The sequence below is a fragment of the Equus asinus genome, chromosome 22 (genome assembly GCF_041296235.1).
Source record: "Equus asinus isolate D_3611 breed Donkey chromosome 22, EquAss-T2T_v2, whole genome shotgun sequence".
NCBI lineage: Eukaryota > Metazoa > Chordata > Mammalia > Perissodactyla > Equidae > Equus > Equus asinus.
The window spans coordinates 66,156,272-66,183,068 of record NC_091811.1 but is presented as its reverse complement, the minus strand read 5'-3'; the positions used below and the strand labels follow the sequence as shown (position 1 = coordinate 66,183,068).

At 42.5% G+C, this 26,797-nt stretch overlaps 1 protein-coding gene across 17 annotated transcripts in view; it reads left to right on the top strand.

Annotated features, from left to right (window-relative positions):
- GRIP1 (glutamate receptor interacting protein 1) overlaps positions 1–26,797 on the top strand; it is a 597,356-nt gene that overhangs the window by 434,284 nt on the left and 136,275 nt on the right. For 16 of the 17 annotated variants that reach the window (XM_070494003.1, XM_070493995.1, XM_070493992.1 and 13 more), the window contains exon 2: positions 6,579–6,659. The exons of the other annotated variant lie outside the window; for it this stretch is intronic. In XM_070494003.1, the coding sequence (XP_070350104.1) occupies positions 6,579–6,659 (81 nt within the window). The remainder of the gene's footprint in view (positions 1–6,578; positions 6,660–26,797) is intronic. 17 annotated transcript variants of the gene reach the window in all.

The window sequence follows — 26,797 nt, the reverse complement described above, 5'->3', positions numbered from 1 at the left end:
AAACGTGCACTCTGGTTCCGTAGGTCTGGGGTGGGGCCTGAGAGGCTGCATTTCCGACAAGCTGCCAAGTGATGCTCGTGCTTTCTCATCATGGACCACATTTGAGTAGTGGGGAGTTAGATAATGGAACCGTGAGGAGAAAAATGGTCTGCTGAGAGGGGCGTACAGCGATAGGAGCTGCATGGTTGGCATTCTTTTCAGCTGTAATATTTAACCCCTGAAATGGCTATGTGATTGTGATCAATATAATTTTAGAGGACATTCCATCATTGTGAAGAAACCACTGTACATTTATTTTTTAAATGAAGTTGTGCCCTATTTGGATGATTCTTTTTTAAATGTTCAAAAGCAAAAGTCCTGGTCCTCTTTAAGAATATGAAACACATCTGTGTCTGATTTATGAAACTATAAGGAAACCTGCAGAGTCAAGGATAGACATTAACGCCATGCAGGTGCAAGATGATCCATGAAAGAGAGGAGGCACAGTAGATGGTTGGAGGGGAAATCATCTCTTAGTAGGAGAGAGACTGTAACAGAGCAGCCTGCTGCCTCTGATCCTGCCATCAAGCTCAGGTCATTCTCTCTCCCTTCTGGTTTAAATCGAGTTGTGTGGACCACTTTATCCCGTGAGGGAAGGAGATGAAATTAATTCATTCTCAATGATCAGTGGTAAGGCACTATCGTGTCATAGCGTCGACAAGCCAAAGCAATAGAGCTGCAGACCCGGCAGGACCCGGAGGCTTCTGACTCCAGGAAAGATTGAGATGCACTTTTTGTTTGGCTCTAGAAAAACAGGGTTATTTTAGTCAGGGATTAAGACCTATTTAGGACTGAAGAAGAGTCTTTTGCATTTCTTTAAATTATGCAGGACACTGTGCTTATAGTTACACATTATTTTAATAAGAAGAGAAAGACATCCTTAAGTTCTATCATCAAAACCCTCTGACAGCTACCCTTCAGGAACTCTTGCTTAAATTTTAGAGTGTGCCATCAACTACCAAGGGAGCAAGCTGAGCTGGAGGTCTAGTGTCTGAAAGAGAGAAGCAGCCGACCTGCACTGTGCTCCTGCTGGGCTGGGATGAAATGTTTACGGGCCCTGAGTACTGAGAAGATGATGGTCCCACATCATGCAGAACTTCCGTGTTAGCTGAAAGTTAAATAACCTATTTCTTGACTTTTCTGATTGCAGAACTCGGGATAAATTCATTGCAGTGGCGCTCCCTGTCTCCTCGCGTGCCCCACCTCCACCCGTACCCTAAGCCTGTGCTCATTTTCCCGCTTGGCCGGTGAAGCACGTGTTCTAGTCTCAAACCTATGAAGTAATAAGATTCTGCAATCACCATTCCGCTTAAACTTTTATTGTCTTTTATCCACTTTAATTCTTAGTTTGCACATAGTAGGCACTAAAATTTGCAGAATGTAATTGAATTCAAGGGACAGACTATTTCTTTCACAATGGATCTCATTTTGTTCGTTCATGAAATAGAGTTTTCTTCTGAGTTCGTAATGACATGCCTGAACATTGTGGCACGAGCTGCCTGTCTCCCCACTGCCAGGAAACAGTCATAATGTTTAATTGCACAAAATGCCTTTTTTTCTAATCAAGAAGTTAAGGGATCTGCTAGCTTAGCAGGTGTCTCGATTGTGCATACTTCATTGCTAGGAATTGTTTAGCACAGGCTGATTAGTCTCAGCCAGAGGAAATTAATTTTTTTTTTCTTCCACAAAGCCCTGAACACAGCTCGAGATTCTTGAGACCATAATCATATCCGGTTCCTTTGGGAATCTCAGGCCCTGGGAATGGCAGAGGCCGGAGATGGAAAGACAAGAACCAGCCTGATTACACATGGATGCTATTTGACGCCAGGCAGATGTTCAAGGTTATCAGAACATGAGGGGACTTGAGTCCATTCTTCCAGTTCTCTGGCTCTGGCGTGGGCTTTGATTGTGATGCAGAATGAAGCGCTGGTCCTCAGGAGCCTGCCATTTGCTTTCCAAGTTTATAAACACTAGCCTTCGTTGGAACATGTCATCAAAACAAGTGATCTGTGTTTGCCTCTCCTGTGTTGGGCACACGAGGAGACTGGTCAAATTGAGGGGAATGAGAAGGACAGATGGTGCCACCCGTTGTTCTGCTTCTGTTTTAAGAATATGCTTGACTAAGCATTTTCTGTGTCTCTGTCACAGTGTCGATTCTCCATTTAATGGAGGGCACTTTCCTAGCCTCATGGGATGTCCCTGTAGAGGGGACCCATGCTCTTCCTTGTTATGACGAATATGCAGCCTTTGTGACACTGGGTGGCCATCGTGTGGCAGTGATTATCTGGCTGCTAAGATGTCATTAGGAACGGCTGACAGTTCTGATGCCCTGAGCTGCCCGTGGCGATTACTTGTGGCCTTCACTTCAGTGAGCAGTAGCTCCCTGGCTGAACGGCTGCTTTGCCCCTATGGTGATTTCAGTAAGGACCGCCTGTTAGTAGGATCCACCGTCAAAGTCAAGGCCGGGAATCTGGTATGAAAATCAGAATTCTTTTGTTTAAAGGTTGTTCGATAAATACCTCTGTTGTCTAAATGAAAAGTAAAGAAAATATATTTTAATACCAGTTTTATAATGAATCACAGATTTTTAACATACAAGAAGTCAATACTTGATAGCTGATGGGCCCTGATGTGACTTGAGAAGGAACAGGCTTTAAACCTAGAAAAAGAAAGTCAGAGGTCCAGAGGACTCATCACAAATGTTTGGCTTTCCTCAGGTTGCTTATTTACAATAAATGCTGGTTTGAAAGGTGGGATATAATCCAGGCTTCTATCAGAAAATATGTGAAGAATGCATACGCTGTGGCAGGGATATCATCTACTGGTTGATTTGGTTTTTTTTCCTTGTGACTTGGCCTATTTTTTAATTCATTTATGTAATTGGATGGAACTCGAACGTCTAGTCAGTGTCTCCCTGATAAAACAAAGGGGAGGGATTCACATAGATCTTATCGTTCAGAGAAACTTCAGAGGCCCTTACTGAGGAACAGTGAATTGTATTGGCGTTTATTTAAGCTTTTGTCTTCAGAAAAGTAAACTCAAAAATAGAAATTGGGAGCCAACCCCGATGGCCTCGTGGTTAGAGTTTGGCGTGCTCCGTTTTGGCAGCCCAGATTCGGTTGCAGGATGCAGAACCACAGCACTCATCTGTCGGTAGCCATGCTGTGGCAGCAGCTCACAGAGAAGAACCAGAAGAACTTGGAACTATGCACAACTACGTACTGGGGCTTTGTGGAGGAGGGGAGGAGAAGAAAAGGAGGAAGACTGGCGACAGATGTTAGCTTAGGGCACATCTTCCCTGCGAAAAGAAAAAATTATATATATATAAATTGGTCCTGAGGTGCAATTTAAGTGTACTTCATTTTAAGCAAACAAATATGGTGGGGAGGGGGATGAGATTTATAAACACACAAGAAGAACTGGCTATGATTGCTCATTTTCATAGGCTTCTCCATAGGAATTAACTTACATCATGCAAGGCCTCTGCTGGGGTGAGATGTCCAGCCATTACCTGCCTGATACAGAAACACACACCTGACAGCCCATCATATCTCACTGTCCATCCAAGAGGAAATAACATAAAGAGGAAAGAGCATGGGAGTAAGAAGAAAAGAAATTCAGTCTCAACTCACTCTAGATATGTGTCCTTCTGTAAATTCCCCTCCCTGGGCCTCAAGTCCTGACTATAAAATGAAAGACTAGTCTAGATCATCCCTTATAATCTTGAAATTCTAGCGATATATCCAGAAATCTCCCTTAAGGGACACGTGAGAAAACCACAATAGAAGGCTCCATAGCTCTCCATGGCTTAATGCTCAAGGATTAAAAATGTACCCCAGACATTCTTGTCCTCTCCTCTCCTATTACGGAGCCATCAGCCACTGATTCATTCAGTGTCTTCCTTCCATTTCTATTTCCAAACAAAGTTTGAATCAAGAGTTAACTTTGAGTAAATCGTATAAAGAGAGTTGATGTCCATTCTGTGATGGGTAGCTTTTTATAAGAGGCCCATGATTCCTCTTAGAGGTTTAAAATAAAGAAATATTCTTGGGAAAAGTTTCTTTAAAAACAAGTGTTAAATGGTGCCATGCTGCTCTGGTGCTGTGCTCTCCTTTACTCTCATGAAGAACGTTGCCAAGATTCTGCCTCACTTCTGTTAGGAATTACTGCTTTCACCTTGGTTGACTTTGGCAAACTATTTCTTAGATAATATTGAACTTATTTCAGTCTGTCTTTTAGCCAATACAACTTTTGGCTTCTAGATAATTGTTTACTTTCGCCTGTGCTTAGTAAGGACACCCTTAATACTGGGAGTGAGGGTGGGGCGAGGGCGTGGATATGTAGAGGCTGGCCAAGTGGCCCTCTATAATTCAGTTCAACCTTTTAAGGATATGCATAACTAGACTTTCTCAGCTCTACGTCAAGGAAATTGTTTTCAAATATAAATGAGAAAACAATTTCACCAGGGTTGACTACTTCTGTAATGCAAACTGGGTAAATTTCTGAAGAAATGACCCCTTAAAATAGAGTATCAAGCGCAAAAAAAGCCAGAGTCTTCTGGGCAAATCTCTTACTGGCCTTTAAGAAACCCCACACCGGATTCAACCCAAGACTTTAATTGGCTGGACTCTTGACAAATTAAAAACTGAGGCAAGCTGGTATGCTTCCAAGATGCCGTCCCCAACACTGGTTGTTATGATCTATGTCTCCTGGCTCCGTGCTCTGTACTCGTAAACACACACTTTCAAAGTCTTGGATAATAAAAGGAAATATATTTGTAAATGGGTTTTACAAAGAATCCAGATTTAACATGTGGTAAGTGTGTTTTAATGGGTGCTATATAAAGCATAGTGCTTGGTTATTAAATCCACATTGAGAAAACCACTCAGGTGCTCGGGTGGGAGTGGAGGGGCAAGTGGAGCCTTGTCGTGTGGAATGCTTCCCTTCTGTTTTGTGGTTTGTGACTTTGCTCAGAGTTGCACTTGCAAAGAGAAAGAGTCCAAGAGCTAGGAGACTGCTTCATAAGCAAAGACGATGCTCCCGATTGGATTGGTATCTGAAAGTTGCTCGTTTGTCTTCATGGTTGGAAGAATATAAAAAATTGTGTGACAAATGGAATATAAACATGAAACAGTGTGACTTCCATTTTTTAAGTTAATTGCAACTTACAGCAGTGTTAATATTTCCTTTTTGTCATTGCTGATAGAGATCTTGTTAGTTTTATGAAGAAATTGTGAATCATTTCAACCCAAAAGTACATCTTGGAGAGGAGTTGAGTTCCTCAATTTTGAAACAAAAACCACTTAGTTGGGAAAACTAATGTTTTCAGATGACAAAGCCTTGTTGCTGAATTAAATCCTTGTTATATTGAATAGTTTGCCATGAACAATATGGTTCTTTTTAATCCTTTAGTGATTTCCTATTACAACAACAACAAACAAACCTTATAATGCGGCCTGCAGTAACCTTTGGGTCATGTAGCATGACTAGATATACTGGATAAATATGTTACATTATGTCTACTTGGGCCATATACATCCTATTCTTGAAAATGTTTAAGGCCACTCAGACATCTCTTTCACTTTATACAAATGCCCCATGCAAACTAGGAAGAATTCTTCCTTTCTATTTTATAACACTAATATTTCCCATCCTAGAGTATTACTGTTATATTCCAAGCCAGATTAATTTGTTTTCTAGATTTTAAAAAAAATCACTTTACTTAGAATTTGATGGATCCTTCACCTCTATGAGCTCATCAGCTAGTGTTTTGCTCATGCAGCTTCTTGCCTAACTCTCAGATGTACAAGCTTTAGTTCTTCTGTCTTTTCGGTTACTCTGCTATGATTCTGCAGGTTATTTTCATCTCTTTCTAAAAGAGGGCAGATCAGCTCGTTGCAATATGTGTCTTCTTTTGCCAAACCATCATTCCTTCCCTGTTCTCCACCTAACTTCTCTTGTCTTGCTCTGAATGTCCCCGTCCCTCCATTTTGTGCTGGATGCCAGTTCACACTTTCAAGAGGAACCCACTAATTCTGTGTGTCTTTATTCCCCTGCAATACTAATGCTCTATCTGCTTATCTGAAATATAACATTTCTTTTCATTTCCTTTGTTCTTCTACCTGATTATTCTTAGTGCCCATTGAGCCATTTTATTCCTTCTTTGTCTTCCTGTTACTGATATTCACTGATACTTATTTATCAGTGAATGTAAGTGACAGGCAAATAATTTGTAGACTATATTTGCATACTTCTTACCATTTTATGCCTTCATGTGCACTATAGGTTGATCCTGACAATCCTAAGAGGTGGATGAGAAAGTATACCCCTCTTCTATAGGAGAGGAAACTGACGCTCAGAGCATTTTAAATGACTTGACCTCCAGCTAAAGCAAGGTTAGGAGGCAGGTCTCCTGACTCTCTCTACTGTTCCACACCCTATCACCTCTCTCTGGAAGAAGGATTGCAATCCACTGAAAAATCTTCACTGCGTGAGAAACTGGATGGAAATTAACCAAACCCTTCATTGTACCTTTGCAGATGAGAGTCCCTACACTAAATCCGCCAGCCAGACAAAGCCGCCTGATGGAGCGTTGGCTGTGAGGAGACAGAGCATCCCAGGTTAGACCGGACTGCTGGGTTTTTCAGCTGTTTTACTTTTGAACCGTTATTTGGTGATCCTAAATAATTCCAACTTGGTAATTAAAATCAAATGCTATTTCATAGGGTGTAGACGGGGTTCTGCAAAACTTGTTCAAACAATATTCAAAAAGCTAGACTTTGGAAAAGCTTGCCAGCTTGTGAGAATTCATCTTGTGTGCAAATCCTTTGTGAAATGACTTGCATTTCTATCAGCTCTCACTCATTTACTGACTTTCCCCTCTGTGTCCAGGGGCTGACTTTCACAGCGGCATCTACTTCTTTACTGAGGCATACCCGCCGGAACAAAGGGGCTCAGAATTGCTGGAGCAGATCATATAGATGCTGAATAACAAATTGCTTCTTTCTTCTTATCTCTTTGCATATGGATTTACTTCCATTGGACAACTCTTACAAAATTCCGGGGCTTTGTTTCCTTAGGAAGCCGTGATTAGGATTCTTGTAATATAATAAGTGATACATGTTTTGCCAACAGAACATGTCAGATAAATATCTTAAAATGTCTTTACCCCAAAACTTTTTGAAGCTTTGAATTTGAGAATGACATAAAAGTTCTAAAATTAAAAGAGAAAGGAAATTCAAAGTATTATTCAGACTTTGAACTAGGTAATTCATGGAAAAACCTCTTATGGGAGCAACTGTGCTTAGCAGAAGGGTTAAAAGCCTTAATACATTTAAACATTTATGAAAAACAATGTCTTTATATGTATTTTATACAAGTAAACTGAGTACAGCTAAACCTTAGCTACAGGATTTTAGAGTAGAGTAGTTTTAGCAGTTCGAGAGAAACGAGGCAGTGTTTCCAACCTTAAATATATGGTTTGGCAAATCTGTCAGTGAAAAGGGGAGTTTTCCATTTGAATAAAGAGCAAGATGAGTCCAGTTTCTGAGCAACCCTTTTCATGATTGTTATTTATTTTTGTAAGAACTACATGTGGTTATGTTTGTTCTTATTCTGAAGGCTTAGATTCATTATGAAATACATGGCTTATAAAGAGGCATATTGTGAACATATTATACATCCTTGTTTGCATGCTTTGAAGATTCTAAAGTGATTTGAATTCTGTAATGAGATAGTATCACCCAGTGCCAAGATTTCTTCCATTCCATCCTATAAAACATCATTCTTAGTGCTGGTCACATTTAGGAAAACTACTGTAGTCGGCTACAGGCTATGTTCTCTGCTTTCTCCGTATCAGCAATAAAGAGGCACCTGGAGTTTGAAGTTCCAGAATGCCAGTTATACATCAGTCCCTTCTTGGCTTCTCTACCTTAGCTGGTGCTCAGTTCTCCTCTGGTGGCAAGAGGGAGGAGACTTCCGACGTCCTTGCCGCTTCACGTGATACCAAATGACAGCACTGACCATTATCGAGTGCTCCTGGTTCTCTAGTGGCACATACTAAATTATAACACATGTGAGGGCTACACTTTTCCTTAAAGTCATTAACTAGTTTTTTAAGTTACATGTTAGGCACACAGAAGTTGTTAACCATGATCCTTAGTTCATGACACACAAGTGATTCTTCGTTATAGAATTTCTCTCTGTTCCTCCTCATGTCAAGTTAGAAGTCACTGGAATCTTGAACCTTTTTTTTAGGCTTCCTAGGTCATTTTCCTGGGGTTGAATGTGGACAAACACCTTTGTGTTCATCTCTCATAGCTGGTCAGACGGGGCAGGGGTCTTCAAAGTCTTCTTAGTTATTTAGGATAGTGCAAGGAAAAAGACTTCACCAGCCAGAGGGCTCAGAAACCCAAGCGGTTAATAGCTGGGTATTTCTTACTATTATCTTAAGGAGAAAATTAAGGAACTTCTTGGAAACTGCTTCCTGACTGACTGTTGACCCTTAGAGTTCTGAAGCTTTACTTTACTTTTTTACCTAAAAGTACCTGTTAATTCTCGTTCTGGCAAAAAGAAGGGAGTCTCTGCTGATCTTCGGCCAAGAAGTCACTAAATCAAAGACAGATCTAACCCAGCTTCCAGAAGTCTTGACCAGCCACCTACCTGTCTACCTTCACACCTGCTAAGCCCATGAGAGAGAGACGCACAGAGGAAAAGGCCACGAACGTGCACACTCCTTGTTGTTTGCTGGAGCCTCTGCTGAAAAGTCCCCAAGTGTTCTCCTGGCGAAGTAGGTTGGACCACATGGAGCTCTAAGAGCAAAGTGCAAGTTTACAGCCTTTTGCTCCTGTCTCTTGTGCTTGCCTCCCAAACTTGCTTCCCTCGAGGGCATCATTACCACCCTGGTAGCAAGGAAAGATGTGTCTAGAGAAAAGTGCACCGAGGAACTGAAGGAAGGCCTAAGGAGAGCTTGGCTCATCTGCGAGCCCCTGGACCTTCTCTGTGCAGAGGCGCATCTCAGGGCAGATGCAGCCACAGGGCCATTGTGCTGCCCCCATTACTGGGGAGTAAGCAAATCCTAGGGAGCTGAAACCTTAGAGGGGCCATGGCTTTCCCCCCACTCCCCACAAGCTCCACTCCCAATGATCCAGTGGTGGTGACTGAATTTGACCATTCGTATGAGCACGTTCTCTGCTGGAAGGGGTGGGGTGTAGTGGAGGACGAGTGGAGGGGATCAGAAGGCATTTTAACCTTCTCTATCAAGTTTTATGAACGCTTAGGCTGTTCTTTGAAACATATTCTACAGATGCAGATCTGGTGCCTCCTGGAGTAAGTATTTAGACACATACAGAGATAAGATTTCTTAACCTGGGTTCCTCTGTTGCCGTGGCATAATGAAGAATAACTTTTAATAATTCTGTCCCAAAGAGGTTACCTTGAATGTTAACAGAAATATAATTTTCTCTTCAGTCATATCAAAATCCACTACTGCTGTCTAAACTCAAAATTACTACAGCAGTTATTTTATAATCAGGAGTCAAATATGTGTCTTTTATTAAATGCCGATTCTAACTGTAAATCCTTTCATCCCTCCTTTTCTCGTCTCAAAAAAAGGGACTGGATTAAAACATCTCTTAGGAGCAAAATGCATTTGCTTTGGATACAGGGGAAATACATTATTCATGTTATTTGGAAACTTGTCAGTTTAATCATGTCTCTTATGGCATAAAATGTAAAAACAGAAAGATTTTCTAGTCTTTCATAAGATTTTGTAGAGTTTTTAATGATGATGATAGAAAAAAATGACACTCAAGTTTAAATTTAGATTAGTGGAAACATTCTTTTAAAAAATATTAAGGAGGTGTGTTTTCAATCTAATTTCTGCCCCTTTTTTTTTCAAAAAAAAGATGAAGTCCAAGTATAAAGATATTTTGTAAAAAAAAAAACAAAAAAGAATCTCTTGATCTGATTCTCCTTTATTTGACAGATTACTGGTAAATTGAAGTTTGACCATTGGAAAGGTTTGTCCCAATTGTTGGAGGAAATCTGTACAGACCTTGGGTTTGACAGATTTTGAAATATTGTGACTTTGCCCTCTTAGAGATGAGGCATTTAATCATGTCTGTCTAAAGTTAGTGAAGGGAAAAGACAGGTCACTATATAGACCTCAAGGCCCAGAGTCAGTGTGTTAGTTATTTGACCCGCTTCCTCTTTCCAGGTAGCATGGCTTTCTTTGCTTATGCTAGTCTTGACAAAGAATTCTGGACAATTCGCAAATGCAGGAAGATGTCAAGCGCTTACATCTATTGGCATTTCCAAACTTTGGTGCCCCAAGAAAATTATCTTAACTCTGTAGCCAGAATGAGACCACAAAAGCTTGTGTGGGATATTTTTTTTCCTCCGGAATATAAGAAAAGACACTTATCAACTTGGTCATAATGGAATGAAGTTGTCATCAGTCTTTCTTGCTTCCCATGTTCGGGTATTTGCGGGGGGAGTAAAACTATGGAGCTGAGAGTCTGAAAGTCCATCAGCCCAAGATGTAAACACTCAAGCTGCTTAGAATACACCCAGGAACAGGCAACGCCTCTTGCAAAGTCCACGTCTGGAAAATAGTACAGCACCCTGGGCACCACCAAGAAGCCGGCCACCTCGAATTAAGGGAGAAAGGACAGGAATTTTCGAGGTTCTTCCCTCTGTTCAGCATTTTCCTGTTTTGTTAGCCTACAATTTGATGCTTCTTTGATCTAAATTTTCATTATTACAGCAGATACATAGTGTGATATTTGCACTAGGATTTTATGGCTATCATAGTGTCCAGGTATGTGAAGGGCATTTACTCAGATTTTCAGGCCTGGGTCTGCTTCCTCTGTCTGGTTCCCCCGTTGAACCCCTCCAAGGAATGGGCGAATCTCACAGATGGGAAGCCAAAGCCAGCTGAGTCAAACAGGTGTGCAGTGTCACCCAAAGAACGGTGCTGCCCAGTGTGCACGCACCTGCAGTCACCCCACTGTTCACGTCATGTGGTCTTAGTGATGTCAGCTACACCCCCGTAAAGCTGGGGGAAGAAAAGGTAAAGGCCATATGTTTGCAGTGTCCTCTTATGGAAAAAATAGATGTCTGTGTGTGGATGAAGCATATGAAGGAGTGCTTTATAGTGTTCCTGCAACCCATATAATTTCCATATTTCTCATATTATTTCAGAATTAAAAATTTTTTAAAAAGAATGGTGCTGCCGATGCTGCCCAAAGATGCTGAGTCAAACTCTGCTGTTAGGGAGGGTGTGAGCCGCATGGGAAAACACGAGGCATGAGCACCCTGCTGCCCAGTGGGGCTGTCCCTGCGTCCTCAAAAGCCTCCCATGGGCCAAGGTGTGTGCAATGGGACCAGGGTCCAGGGAGTGCCCCATTAGAGCCCCCACAGTGCATAGTGAGAACCCAAAACAATGACGTTTACACGTGTAAAATGTAGTGAACATTTAAGAACTTAGCAAGACTCTGTCACTTCTGTGGAGAGACATTTCTAAGATAGTAAAGTCAAGACCCTCAGTAGCAATGCAAGTATGTCTGAGATTTTTCCTGCAGCCCCGTTTGTTTTTTCCAGAGAACTTATCACTATCTGAAATTAACTGGTGTATTTATTATGTTTTTCTTTTTCATTCCCTCACTAGAATGTAAGCTCCCCGAGGACAGGTGCTTTATATATCTTGTTACTTTTGTATCTCAGTGCATAGAACAGTGCTTAGCAGGTGGGAGGTATTCAGCCAGTCCTTGTGCCTGCCTGGCAGGCGGAGACCCACCGTGGGGTTTTCTCTGTGCAGAGTCTATTACTTTGTAGCTGGTGTACTTTCCTACAAAATCACTGTGCAAACCAACACAGTCTCTGTTTGCTATGTATTTTCTGACTCTCACGCTGTGTAGCGACTGTTCACGTTGGCCTTGAGGCTGCATCAAATATGACATTTTTAAGGAAATTGTCCACCACCCAAAAATAATGAATGAAATATTGATCAGCTAGAAGCTAGAGAACTTTAAAGGTCTCCCCCCACCCAGGCTCTTCTGTTTCTGTTGGCACAGAAAATGTCCATGCAATCCTATAACACCTGAGGAGAAAGTTTGAATACAATTTAACAATAAAATTGACAAGATGAGAATGATTCCTTCTGGTGTTCTGCTATAGAAAAAGACTAAAAAATATGCGAAAATAGCTGGAGTCTATAAATAGAATGATGCAAAGCAGAACTTATTACTTATTATGGCAGGTACGCATTATGGATTTCCCCCAGAGAACTGATGCACTCTGCTGTGTGGCTGGTTGTACATACCGAGCTCTCCTCCAATAGCACTGGGCAAAGCGAGCCGCTTGATTTGTGTGCTCAGTGCTGCAGCTCTCCTTAGCGATTCGGAGAAATGACAGCCTATGATGTTTGAACTTCTCTCATGCCTTAGGAGACATGGGTGAAATGTAATAAAGTGGTCCATATGCTGCAAATCATTTCTAAATAATAATTCTTCCAGCGTGCACTTTAGGGGAAATTCTTGGTAGTGAATTAGTACCGTCCCTCGGTATTTCCCGAGCCCCACTGTGTAACAGGAGTGGTGGCATTTGGTCAGTGTCGTGCTCCGGGCCACACAGTCATCGGAGGGAGCCTCCTGGCGTCTGAAGAGCATTTTACAAGGAGGCTCGAGGAGACGCGCACAAGAACTACGAGGAGAGTCTTCCCCTACAACTGTGCACTGAAGAATGATCAATTCTCCCACTCTCCGGGTTAGGGAGACCTTCGGTCCAGGGCTTTCAAATTACGTGGCTTTAGAGAATTAGGCTTGGTGGAAGTTGTATTGATTAATTGGCAGTGGAGAGAGTGAAGACCCATCCTACATGGGTTACTGTAGACTAGAGTACTTGGCTCTTTAGTACCCCTCTTTTATTTCAGTTATTTTATTGGGGTTATAATGGTTATAACATTGTGTAATTTCAGGTGTACATGTATTATGTGTCTGTTTCTGGATAGACTGCATTGTGTTCACCGCCAATAGTCTAGTTTTTATCCGTCGCCGTACATATGTGCCCCTTTACCCCTCGTGCCCTCCCCCCACCCTCTTCCCTTCTGGTAACCACTAATCTGTTCTGTTTATCTCTGTGTTTGTTTATCTTCCACATATGAGTGAAATCAGGTGGTGTTTGCCTTTCTCTGTCTGGCTTATTTCACTTGGCATAATACCCTCAAGGTCCATCCATATTGTCACAAATGGCACAATTCTGTCCTTTTTATGGCTGAGTACTATTCCATTGTGTATACATACATACATACATATATATATATATATACACACTACATCTTCCATTGAAGGGCACTTGGGTTGCTTCCACATCTTGGCCATTGTGAATAATGCTGCAATGAACATAGGGGTGCATAAAGCTCTTTCATTGCAGCATGCATACTCGTCTCTTATCCATTGGGCTTATGTGACTTAGAATAGCTTTGCAAATTTCAGTCACTCACATGTTATCTTCATAGTGTTTGTTGTACATCTGTGTTCCACCTCTTCTATAATTAATATGATTTGAAATAAATTTGAGCTGATTCACTTTTTCACTTAGCTTTATCCTAAGCTTTATCATCTGGGATTTGACATGCTCATTATGTTTTTGTAATTCAGTCATGTGTTGCTTAATGACAGGGATGTGTTCTAAGAAATGCATCCTTAGGCAATTTAGTCATTGTTAGAACTTCATAGAGTGTGCTTAAGCGGAACAAAATTTGCCACTGAAAATGTGTCTCTTTAACATGAGGATTATTTTAGGCTGATTATTTTTAAGAAAGTCAATCCTGATGGTCTAGTGGTTGAGATTCACACTCTCACTCCCACGGCTCAGGTTCATGTCCCAATCAGGGAACCACACCAGCCATCTTGTCATATTGTAGTGACTGCATGTTGCTGTGATGCTGAAAGCTGTACCACTGGGATTTCAAATACCAGCAGGGTCACCCATGGTGGACAGGTTTCAGCAGAGCTTCCAGACTGAGACAGACTAGGAAGAAGGACCTGGCCACACACTTATGAAAAAATTGATCATGAAAACCCTGTGAGTAGCAGCCGAGCATCATCCGATATAACACCAGCAGATGAGAGGATGACACAACAAGAGCAGACACAGGACTCTGCTCTGCTGTCCACAGGGTCACTAGGAGTCGGAATCAACTCGATGGCACTAACAACAAAATTTTTAAGAAAGAAGACTCAAAAGTTTTTCTTGTTACCTTCCCCTTAATTGCCTAAAAGAATTCAGGTTAAAAAAACACCTGTCTCAGGAAGCGAGCTATCACCTGAGCATCACATGAACTGGGTGGTGGACAGGGAGGAACCTAGAAAAGCCTGTTTGTGGGGTTCCCCTCTGTGTTCTTCTGTTTCTGTGTGGCCAAACACTTGTTTTCCAAATGCCAGCTCCTTGTTACCTACCTGTCAATTGCCTTCCCTCCCTTTGAAGTCCCTGACTCTCCCCACCCCCAACATCTTCTTGTGTCTTTAGCTGAGGGTGGTATTTAAGGCGAGGGCTTCAGCCGTTTTGGCGAGTTACTCGTTTTCTTGGGTTTCTCTCATGTGTACATCTTATTAAACCTTTGATTTTCTCCTGTTAGTCTGTCTCATGTCAATTTAATTCTTAGACCAGACAGAAGGACCTAGGAGAGCAGAGGACTCGTTCTCCCTCCCCTACAGTTAAAATGTAAGGTGAGCAGGAGGCCCTGAGTGTGGGTGGCCTTGTCCACCTGAGTCCACAGAATCCGTCTCAGTCATCACTGGCGCCCTCGATTAGAGGGGCTCAGAGGAAGGAGCGGGCATGGGGCCTTCCTGTCATTTCTCTGAGTGACTGAGGCCTAGGAGGGACCGAGGAGGAAGACCAAATGTGCTCAGGCCATGCTATCATGTATTCTGTATGTTCATGATCTTCAGAGCTTCTGCTTCAAGGAAAAACATTAAAATTGGCCAAGCAGGCTTTTAAATCCCTGTTCTTAAACTGGTAACACTGTAACTATATACTTTATGTTTCCTTTTTTTTTTTTTTTTTTGAGGAAGATTAGCCCTGAGCTAACATCTGCTGCCAATCCTCCTCTTCTTGCTGAGGAAGACTGGCCCTGAGCTAACATCCGTGCCCATCTTCCTCTACTTTATATGTGGGATGCCTACCACAGCATGGCTTGATAAGTGGTGCCATGTCTGCACCCGCAATCTGAACCGGAGACCCCAGGCCACCAAAGCAGAATGTGCACACTTAACCGCTGCGCCACCAGGCTGGCCCCTGTGTTTCCTTCTTCAAACCTTGGAATAATGCAAAGCTTTAAGATAACACTGAATCAATGAAATGAGTCCCTTGTTCTGTGGCGGCACATTTAAGCTGCATGGAGGTTTCTGATATCAGTTCATAGATATCTCCCATCATCAGCGTCTGTGAGTACACTGACTCCAGGCATTGTGCTCAATATACATAGATATTTTAAGTTCTTTTAAAATTAAACATTCTTACACATTTCTAATACTTATTACTAAGCTAGATGTTAAACTGTTATAAAGATTTCTGCTCCAAAATGTGGGGGAAATACTCTCTAGCACCTGGCAGATCCCTTTTCCTCTTCAGGAGTCAGATGGAGCCTGTGGGGCTTTTCCTGCTGGCTGCGTCGAATGTAAACTGCTCACACCTGGATTCCCTGCCTTCCACCCTTGCACACTTCACCGCCTGGCCTTTTTTTCTCCAGCTGACCCTTTACTGGATCCCTAATTCCATTATAACTCAAATGATCTTCTCTCACTTTTTCATTTTGAGTTCTCCCCTAAACTGACAGTCATTCAACGTTTAATTATTCAACAACTTCTTGAGGACCTACTATGTACCTGATACTGTTCCAGATGCTAGGAATAGCCTACAAGCCTCTGTCCTGGAGTTGGTATGCTAGTGGGGGAGACAGACAGTCAACAAACATTGACTGCCTCCCAAGCGGTCAGGCTCTACTAAGTATAATAAGGTGAAATGAGCTATAGTGTAAGGAGTAGAGAGTGGTGGGAGCAGAAAGACATGGGCTCTGTGTTTGAAAGGAAAGTCAAGGAGGCATCTATGAGGCGGTAACAAGGGAGTGAGCCTAAAATGAGGGGTGAACCACGTCATGGTGTAGAGGAGGAGGATTCTAGGCCAGGAGAACAGCAAATGCAAAGGCCCTGAGGTCAGAACAAGCTTGGCTTGTTAAAGAAAGTGAAAGAAGGCCAGCATGGCCAGAAAGGGAGAAGCAAGGCTGAGCACGGTGAGAGAGACAAAGGGAGGTTCTGGTGAGCTTGCAGCCAAGGTAAGAGTTGGGGTTTTATTCAGAGTGTGGCAGGAGGCTGTTGCAGGGCTTGAACAGTTGAGGTACTGATGTCGTTTTTAAAACTCTCTCTAGCTTCCATGCGGAAAATAGACTTTAAGGGGACAAGAAGGGAAACAGGGAGATCACTTGGCATGCAATATTTCAGGCAAGACATAATGGTGACTTGGATGAGGATGATGGAGGTGGAGGTCGTGAAAAATAGTCAGATTTTGAAGAAAGAGCCCAAAGAACCTGCTGACAAAGTAGATGCGGGATGTGAGAGAAAAGAGGAGTCTGGGATGAGTCCATGGCTTTTGCTCTTAACTGGATAAATAGTGATGCCATTTCTGAGACAGACAGCCGCTCGGGAAGAAACAGATCAGTGGAAGGGGGAGGAGGGAACTCAGAGGGGGGTCAGTGGAGACAGAAACTTGCGAGCTATCTGTTTGTGTTTACCCCCTTGGGGAGAGTGACAGCATCTAGGTAGTGCTGATAGATTGACCTGGGGTCCCAGGGCATGCCGACCTTCAGAGGTCAGCAGTGAAGGAAGTTTCAGCAGAAGACATGAAGAAACAGGCAGTGGGAGAGGAATGCGGGGCCCTGGAATCCGAGTTAAGAACCACAAGACACTAAGGAGGGGAAACAAACTGGGTCAATAGTGATGATAAGATGAGCAAGACGAGGACTGAGAATTGGCCGTAAGATGCTATAAGAAGAGAGTTTTTACATTTTCAGTGAAATGGTGGGAGCAAAAGCCTGATTTGGGTGAGTTGAGGTGAGAATAGGACAAGTCAACAGAGGCAGAGAATGTAGACAACTCTTTCAAAGTTTCAAAAAAACTATCAAGAGAGCAGAGAAATGGGACAGTAGCTAGGGGGACATGTGGTCTAGGGGGACTGTTTTTAAAATATGGGAGGGGGTACAGCAAGTGTGTGTGCTGATGTGGCTGATCTGGTGGAGTGGGAGAAATTGGTGCAGGAGGGAGAGGGGATCAAAGCAAGAGCAAAGTCTTTGAAGAGGCTGGGCGTGGGGGTAGCCAGCATGCAGGAGGGCAGGCAGACGGGGGCCAAGGCGCAGAGGCAGGACAGTGGGAGATGTCCTGCTGAGAAGATAAGTGAGTCCCCTTCCCATGGCGCTGTCTTCTTAGTGAAGAGGTGAGGTCATCGCAGAGAGCAAGGAGAGGGAGGGGATGTTATAGGCTTGGAGAGGGAGGAGGAGATGTCATTTCAAGGCTGGGAGACTGGATTGCGAAGGGCAGTGTCCAAGGGTTACCCTGCAGGCTTGTAGATCCCTAATGAGATAGGACCCTCTTCACTCTTGCAGACCCTACCTCTTCAAATCAGAAAGGGATAAAATGAACGTTCCTTTCTATGGCTGATGCTCCTCCTCATCCCCATGTATCGTATTCCATCTCCCCTGGGAGGTCTCCTACAACCTCTCCCTTCCATCATCATTTCTGTCAAAACGTAGGATGCTATGTGTTTTTGTTGAAGCTTTTGGCAGTTTAGCTCATCCTGTTTGAAGTTGCTCTGCAATTATTCTCCTGGGTTCTGTGCTTAAAATTTAAGGTTACAGTCCCTTAAATTCAAGAAAATATTTTTTGTTCAAAATTCCCCCACAAAGTTTTGCCCGGCAGAGCCCATAACTGGGTGCAGTCCTTGTTTGCTGTGTTAAAGACTCTCCTTCCATCACCTCCCTTAGGATCTCATCACCATCAGGCATCAACCCTCACAGAACAATGAGATGGAGTGATGGAGTACAACTCAGTCTTCCTACTGCTCCTTCGCTGACAGACGCCTACACCTTCCACGCACACTCACACGCATGCGTGCACAGCTTTCCTTCTCTTTTCCGCTTTCCCTGTAGGAAAGCCCACATCTAACTTCTTCTGCTTCAATATTTTTAGAGACAGGAAACTTACTATCTTACAAGGTAGCCCCCACCTTTTTATATCTCTGCCTGTTAGGAAGTGTTCTTTATGCCGATGGGCTGAAATTTCCCACCTTCTACTTCTCTACCTATTGGCTCTCCTAATTCTTCTGAACTTCCCCCAAAGTAAGTCTTTCCAGTACTTTAATGTATTTGTCATCTCTTCCCTGAGTCGTCGTTATCGTTTGACCAGGTAAAGCATGTTCCCTCCTTCAACCTTGCCTCTGTGACATGTTTCCCACACCCTGGGAGTCTCTCTCCAGTGTGTCACTGCTCATTAGCATGTGGCAGCCAAAACTGAACCCTTCCTCCCGCTGAAGAGAACAGAGTACAAGAAAACCATTACCTTCCCTGATCTGGATGTTCTACTCGATTAATGCAGATTAGATTGTATTTTTAATTAAAATAATGATGTGTGTTTCTATTGAACCTGCAGTCAATAGGTCTTGTTCTCATGAGTCACTCTTAAGAGCTACGCTTCCTCCTTTGAGCAGAGCACTCCATATAATGCTGGGCAACACTGTACCCCGCATTCACTTGTCTGCACATTTATTTCTATCATATTCAGCCAGTAAGATTTAGAAATAGGAGAGAAGACAGGGTATTAATGATTGTTGGGTGTCTATCATGTACCAGTCTTATTTACTCAGAATAAATCGTTCATCATCCCAATTTTGTGGAGGGAAAAATTAAGGCTCAAGGAGGCTTAAGTAACTTGCCCAAGTTTATCAACAACAAAGCTGGTATTTGAGTTTAGAATTACCTTAATCCAAAGCCCCTCGTCTTTCAGCTGTGTGCCCAGCTCTCAAATGGTTCAGCTCATCTTTCCAACGTGTAGAAATAGGCTCCATTACTGCTCGTCCCATATATTTACCAGTCTTCTTAGCAGGGAATTAGCGACAGATTTGGTAAGCCTCTAAGGAGTGTTAAGAACTTTAAGGACCAAGGACAGAGCTCTGCCTCATCCCTCCGGAAACCGTGACTCTTCTCTTGAACACCGGTGGGCAGGTTTTGGGTCCTTCCTCGGTGAGCTTCAAAGCCACAGACTTTCAGTTCACAGTCCTCTTTCTGTCCACAGGTTATCATAAGAGATCTTTCTCAAAGCCCACTGAAATACTCAAATATACATTTACGTTATATTGTCTTTATATATAATGTTGGTTTGCATGCCTTATTCTTCAGTGGTGTGATAATCCTTTCTAAACTTTCACCAGGACATGCCATCAGTCTCAGAGATCTAGGATTTCCACAACCCGTCCTTGTAGAAATTGAAATGCTCACTTGTCCCCAGCCTTTTGGTGTATCTTTCATTTTTATCATTGTTTCGTTATCACATCTGCACATTCTTTTAATTCCCTAGGAGTTCATTTATCTGACTCTAGAAACTCAAATATATATTAAACAGCTAAAGAATTCTTTTAATATCACTTTACCTCCTACCTTTGGCATAAATTTCCTCTTCCTTGAATCTTAAATTCTATCCTTTCTAGTTTAAGATTATTCTCCTTACCAGCCACTGGAGATGCATCATTGGCATTGAGTAGCTCGGCATTGCACCATGCTATAAGTAACTCTATGCCACCTTCTACCAGAATTTCCCCAATCCCCATGTTCTTCTTGTTCTGGCCTAAAGAACTTGGAGAAATTCTTCTAGTTGTTCTTAACACATCCTGTTAGCTATAGTTCTTGCATGACAAAGTTGTCCATATTCTAATAAAGCATATCCAAGATCTACTCTTCCTAGGAGGCCAGAAGAAGGTGGTAGTAATTATGATGGCAAAAGCTCCTCTTCTGCTCCCTAGGCACAAGGAATAAAGGGAAGAAAGTATTTGCAAAAAAGAAACGGCAAATATTTAAAATGCTGATTATATTAAGTGCTATCAAGCATACAGGAAAATAGAAACATATATTGTTGGTAGGAATATAAATTTTTTAGAAGACACATTGGTAGCATCAATCAAAATGTTTAAAAATATAAGCACTTTTCCCAACATTTCTGGGAATATATCCTACACTAATCCTCACATTTGTGCACAAAGATGTAACCATACTTGCCTACTTATAAGATGTGGTAATTTTTGAGAATCATCCTGATCTAGTAAAGAAATGCTTTGAAAACCATGTAAGTAGCCCCCACGACCACTGTCATCCTCTCTCACTGCTCCTGAGGTAGAGCATCACTGGCTGTGGAGGAGGGTGGCTCTGGGGATAGGAAGCCTCTCCCAACTCCGGTGCCTCACTGTTGGAAAGTGAGACCTGAGCATCCCTTCAGTCAGCCATGAGTGGACAGGTAGTTGGCCATGCAAATGGGCAGGACTGCGAATAAAATGTGCCAGCAAATTGGTGTGTACAGAGATGATGATTGAAGAATTGCTTGTTAGGGAAGTATTGGAAGCAACCAAAAGAATCTATCAAATGAGGAATGGTCAAAAAATTTAGAGTGTGGCAATTCTAAGAAAAACTACAAAACTGTTTAAAAAAAGTATGAGTAGACCTATAGGCCACGTCATGAAAAGATCTCCAAGACATATTGTCATGTTGAAAACAGCAAGTTGTTGTGTTATCTAATCCGATTTAGGTTAAACGTTAGTGTCTGAAAAGAGAGTAGAAGGTTGGGCACAAACTTTGACCGTGGTTTCCTCTGAGATGAGAAGAGGAGTAGAAGGACAGTGTGAAGGGTGCCCTCAGGCTTTGCTCCCTATACATCTTGATCATTTAAATCTTATATTAAAATGTATTTGTGTAATACCTGGGTATGTTTTTAAATACTATAATGGCAAGAAGGAATATTAATGGGTTGGACTACCTGGCAGAACCAAATCCTGCTGGGCGTGCTAGACCCAACCCTGCAGACAGAGAAAAAGAGGAGGATGCATCTCTGCCTGCTGATACCACACAGAGCCAACAATCAATATTTATTCAATAATCAATATTTATGCACGTGTCAAGAAGACCATCTGCAAGAGAGAAGAAGAAAATGCCAAGATCTTGCCATTCATATAAGTAGGAGGAAATAGGAGATCTGAAACAAATATGATCACTGGCCTCCAGTATTTTAAGTCATATGGACAAGGGGTCAATGTTCTCCATGATCTCACAGGCGTAACTAGAACTCCTGTCAGAAGTCACCAACCCACATCCTCCTGTTGGCTGGAGGCAGCCTACAGGTGCATGTGTTTGGCCAGCGAATACCGTGAGGCAGCACCTCTTGCCCTTCACTCTAGTTCATGTCTACACCCTACTGATCAGGTTACACACAGTCTGCTTCATTCATTTAGTGTATTGAATTGGTACCTGCCTTTGGATTTTTAACCCATGCTATAAGGGTAAGTTATGGGAAATCAGATTTGGAAGCAACTTAAGGTAGAACTTTCTAAGAAGTACAGAAAGGCAACTTAGTGTCCTGGCTAGAAACACAGGCTCTGGGGTTAGCCTGCCTTGTTTGAACTCCGGTCCTGCCACCTACTGCTGTGTGGACTCTGGCTTGTTGCTTAAGTTTCATGCTTCATGTATTAGTTTCCCCATTGATGAAATGAGAGCTTAATAAGGACCAAATGAATAAATGCATATAGAGCATCTATATTAGTTATCTATTGCTGTGTAACGATATTACCACAAACTTAGCATCTTAACAACACACACATTTATTATTTCACAGTTTCTGTGGGTCAGTAATCCAGGCACAGCTTGTCTGGTCCTCCTTTTGGGGTCTCACAAAACTGCAATCAGGGTGTCAGCCAGGGCTGCAGTCTCATCTGAGACTTGAGTTAGGAAGGATTTGCTCCCAAGATCCTTCAGGGTGGTGGCAGAATTCATTTCAGGGCTTCAGTTTCTTGCTGGCTGTCACAGCAAGAGGGCACATTCAGCTCCATTGTGGCTGCCTGCTTCCTCAGAGCCCACAAGGGCGGGAAAGTCTCCAGCAAGATGGGCACTACAGTCTCATGTGCATAATCACGTACAAGTAATCACATACATCCCGGCACCTCTCCCACGTTCTACTGGCTAGATGCAAGTCACAGGTCACACCCACACTCAGGAAAAGAGGACAGAGCCAGGGCTCATGATCAGGAGTCAAGGATCATGGAGGACCACCCTCAAGTCTATCTGCCACAGAATACAAGTCAGGCCTAGTACATATAAGGTGCTTAATAAATGTAGTTATTATTCATTGAAACTATCTGAAGAAGACAAGATTAGTTTCCTACGTTGGGGATGTTCAGACAGGCACTGGATGGTGACTGTAGGCACGTAGCAAAGAAAACCAAATGGAGGTAGGCCTTGAACCAGAGGACCTTTAAGATCATCTGTGATTCAGTCACCAGGTGAGGTCAACGAGCTCCGCTCCCCCTTCAAAGTCTCCTCCAGCATCTTTATGGGTTCGTTGCTTCTCTTCTTCTTGCATGCTGTCTTTTCATTTTTACCTGACTTCACCTGTGTCAAAATTGGACCTGGAACATTGTGTATGATTTTCTCTGAGAATTCTAAGAGTAACTTTGGTCCTTCTTACAACGGCCAAGCTTTGGGAGTGGGGATGGGGAGGAAGGAAAGAAATCCATTTTACCTTTACTGAGACGTGCAGTGGCCCAGCTTCTGTGTTTCTCAAAACCCTCACCAGGTTTGTGTACCTAGACTGAGCTCAGTGGAGGCCATGTAACGTTACTGGGGTCTGCTGGAAGAAGGAGAGATGATGAATTGGACTTCTGGGCTCTCTCTAGATCTTGCTGCTGACAAACAAGGTGTTTACCTGCTGATTCACCCCGCGCTGAATCACCTGCCTCCAGTATTTGTATAGAAGTGTGGTAAACATAAACTTTCTGTTTAAGAGTCTGGCCTTGGAAGAGGACAGATAAGGCAGTTCCCTTGTGGCACACAGAATCCAGAACTGTGTTTTTTATGCCTGAGACATTATTGATTTACGACATACATACCCTTGCATGTTGATTTCATTAGTGCATATACCAAACCTGTTTCTGCATTCAGCCTCTGCAGAATGTGACTAAAGAACCATGTGGCCCCACCTGCAAACACCCAAATACACCCTGAGTCAGGCACACCCCAGCTCTGGGCCCTGCTGTCTGAGGAGGGTGGGTGGGAATCACTGAGGCGCTCTTCAGCCACGCTAGTAACTAAATATTAGAGATGCAATAACCACGAAGCATCCTTATTATTTCTTTAATTGAAGCAATTTCCCAGGAGAGTGTTGAGGTGTTAATTGCTTCTGCACTTCTTCAGTTGACAGACGTGTCCTTGTTCACCTGGGTAAGAGAAGCAATTACCACAGTGCTCTCCTGGGCTTGGGGAGATATTCTTAACGAATTTTAAAGGCATTGGGAGGGCATGATGCTTTTTAAAAGGAGCTGTCCTCTGCTCGGTTCATTCCTGATAATCCACCATACCTGGTGGTTGGTCTATTCAGACCACATGATGAATCTGTTAAAGGAAAATATGTGATGGAAAAAGAGAGATAGTAGTAATATTTTTTCAGGAAATGTATATCCAGATTTCAGATATGAGAAAAATATGTTCCTGTATGTGTGTATATCACTGAGTTAAAGAAAGATTTGAAAAAAACAACAAAAAAGAGTAAGCCTTTTCTTTAGATATCCAGCACGGCATATTTCTCAGGAATTTCAACACAAAGTTGTTATTTTCTGGAACTGCTGTGGCCTTCCAAATGAGGGTTTGTCAGGTCGCTACCTCAATGCAAATCAGTAAATATTCTTTTACCCGTTGTGTGAAAGTGACTTTCACAATCCTCTTGAACCACGATTTATTTTAATGTTGCATACTTACATTCAAGAAGAAAAAGAAAATAGTCTTAGAACTTTTTATTAGATTTTGGAACTTTTTTTTAAATGAACTACTTTGGCAGTTTTTCAAGCCAAGACCACCTATGTTACCAAAGTGACGCAGTGGAAATAAGATTGAATTTAGAGTTAGAGCACCTGGTTTTAAGGTCTAGCAAAATGATTTGCCTGATGTGGTGTCCTTAGGCAAGTCACCTGACCTTGAAAAGCTTCAGTGTTTTCATCTTTAAGATCCTGGATTTCTGTAAGAATCACATAAGAAAATGTATGTGACTCTACCGGGCGACTCTTTCAGCGCTGTACAGACGTAAACGGTATTGTCAAAGGAACATGGAGGTTTTGAGGCGCCTGAAGCTTGCACAGTTTGACGGAAGGCAGCTCTCTAAGGAGAAGTACACAAAAGTATGTTTTTGAAAATTTTAAAATACCATGTGAACATTGTTGGGACCCTACCAAGGCTTGTGGCAGTGAAGGTCCTGAAAACTTGAGTCATTAGCTTCTCCTGTGTGTTATTATTCCAGCCTTACAGAACGCCAGAGCTGGGATTGGCCACAGCTGCCATTTGATGGGCGTTCACACCTGTTGCTTTGAAGTAGAAACCCCTTTGGAAACAAAATCTTAAATGGAGGAACAAAAGAGAAAACAGACATGAGGAGCTGAAGTTAGGACAAGGGATTCAGAACTTCGCCTGCTTGGCCTCCTCCTTCCACGGGTACCTTAAGAACTTCACTTGAAAGTGGACCTTGGAGGAGCATACTATATCCTATTTATTTGAAGAGCCTCCCTCCCCCGTTGAACAGCTGTGAAACCGGGATGCATCTGACTGTTGTCCTTGAACCTTCAGTGGTTGTGATGTCATCATCATTGCCTGTGCGTCCTCTTACTTGGTTGTAATTCCTGGTGATATGATTGGATAAATGCAACCCCTTAAAATTTCAGACAGTAAATCATTTAAGGACCATTTGATAAAGGAACATGCAGCATTTTGTAAAATGTTGTGTTGACACTTTCTGGTAAGATCAAGGAAGTACAAGCATCAAAATTTACCAAATGGATCTCAGCAGCTTGGAAGAAAGTCCAAGAGAAATAGCAGAGCACTCTCTAAGACATCTGCATCGCCAGTGTTCTTAATGTCCAGAGGCCAATATCATATGGAAAATATGGACATCAAGGACACTGGTTCAGAAAGTAAATGTGAAGAAGTTGTAGCGTACCTTAACCAATTTATTTAACTCACATTTTCCTTTTCGTGTATGCACTTTGAGTTCTTTTGTAAGACTGAAATAAAAAAACTTAGTAATAAGAAAGCATTATACTGTAATTTCATTGGCAGCATTTCTTAGTGGTAAATAAAATAACAGTGTGCCTTAAAAGTGATGGTGTCTTGAAGCCAATGAAATATGGTACTTTTAAAACCGTTTAGCTCAATTCTCATTTCACAGTTGAGAAATTAATGCCCAGAGAGGGGTAGTGACTTACCCAAGGCAATATGGCTGGCTTTTCCAAGACATAATGAACCAGATGCAAATATTTTCCAAGCAATTATTTCCTCTCAGCCTCAGACTAGAATCCCTACCCTTTGTTTTGATAATCATCACTAATCGTATTTGTTATAATTTTTAATTGCCTAGGACCTGTATTTCTTACAAGAATATTAATTCCTTGAGGACAGGAACTAAGTCTGTCTTGGTTATTTGCTCGATAGCAAAATGCCTAACATTTAGCAAATTATCAATAAATATTCAATGGAAGGATGGTGGGATGGCGGTAGGGAGAGATGGAGGGCAGGATGGAGGGAGGGAGGAAGGAATAGACGGATGGATGGAGGGAGAGAGGCATTTCATACTCAGAATGAGGCTACCAGATAGTTGGGTAGCGTGGAGTTATGTGTGGTGACTGAGGTACTAATCCAAAAGGCCTGAGCAAAGAGGAAATAGTAATGACTCTGCTTTGTCTGCTGGCTCCTTGCTGCTCGCCTTAATGGGGAGCCTTTCCCTTGGGACAAGAATATAATTGTTTCTCATGTGGAGCAGAAGCAAAGAGCTGGACCAGGAGAGACAGCTATCCTTGTCAGGGTGGAGGAAGCCGAAAGGAGGAGGTGGGAGCTTCCTTGACGTGGGCAGCACAGCCCCCTCCAGTTCTGCCTTCCAGTGGGGTCTCAGTTGAGCTCAATAAAACTGACTCGCCGCGGCAGGCTGCCTGGCTTCTCCATGGAGAGGCACCGGGCTCCCTGACGCCTTGCCCCTTGTATCTGCAGAGACTTCACTATTAGTTTTCCATCTGTTCCTATATTTGAAATGCATCAAGTCTTATAAAACAAGAGCAAGTCAAATAAATGCCCCTGACATCTGTGACAAAATGAGAAGGACTGATTTACTGATTTCCCGTTACCCTGTTGGCTTGGAGTCCACCTGAGGCTGGCTTTACTTTTCAGCCCGTTTCTCATCTACACCTTCCTATGTCCATTGTTCAGCAGTTACTTTCTGACTAGTCTGTACGTTTATGGTGGAAACTAAGACCTAGAAAAATTAAGTAACTTCTTAATAAATTATTATTATAATAATTATAACAATCCCTGGGAAGCTTCATAGCAAATTTGGACAATTAAATCACTGATTTTTGGAGAAGTGCAAAACTGAAAGAATTCTAGTATTACCATATTTTAAAAGCAGTGGGTTTTTTTCTTGGT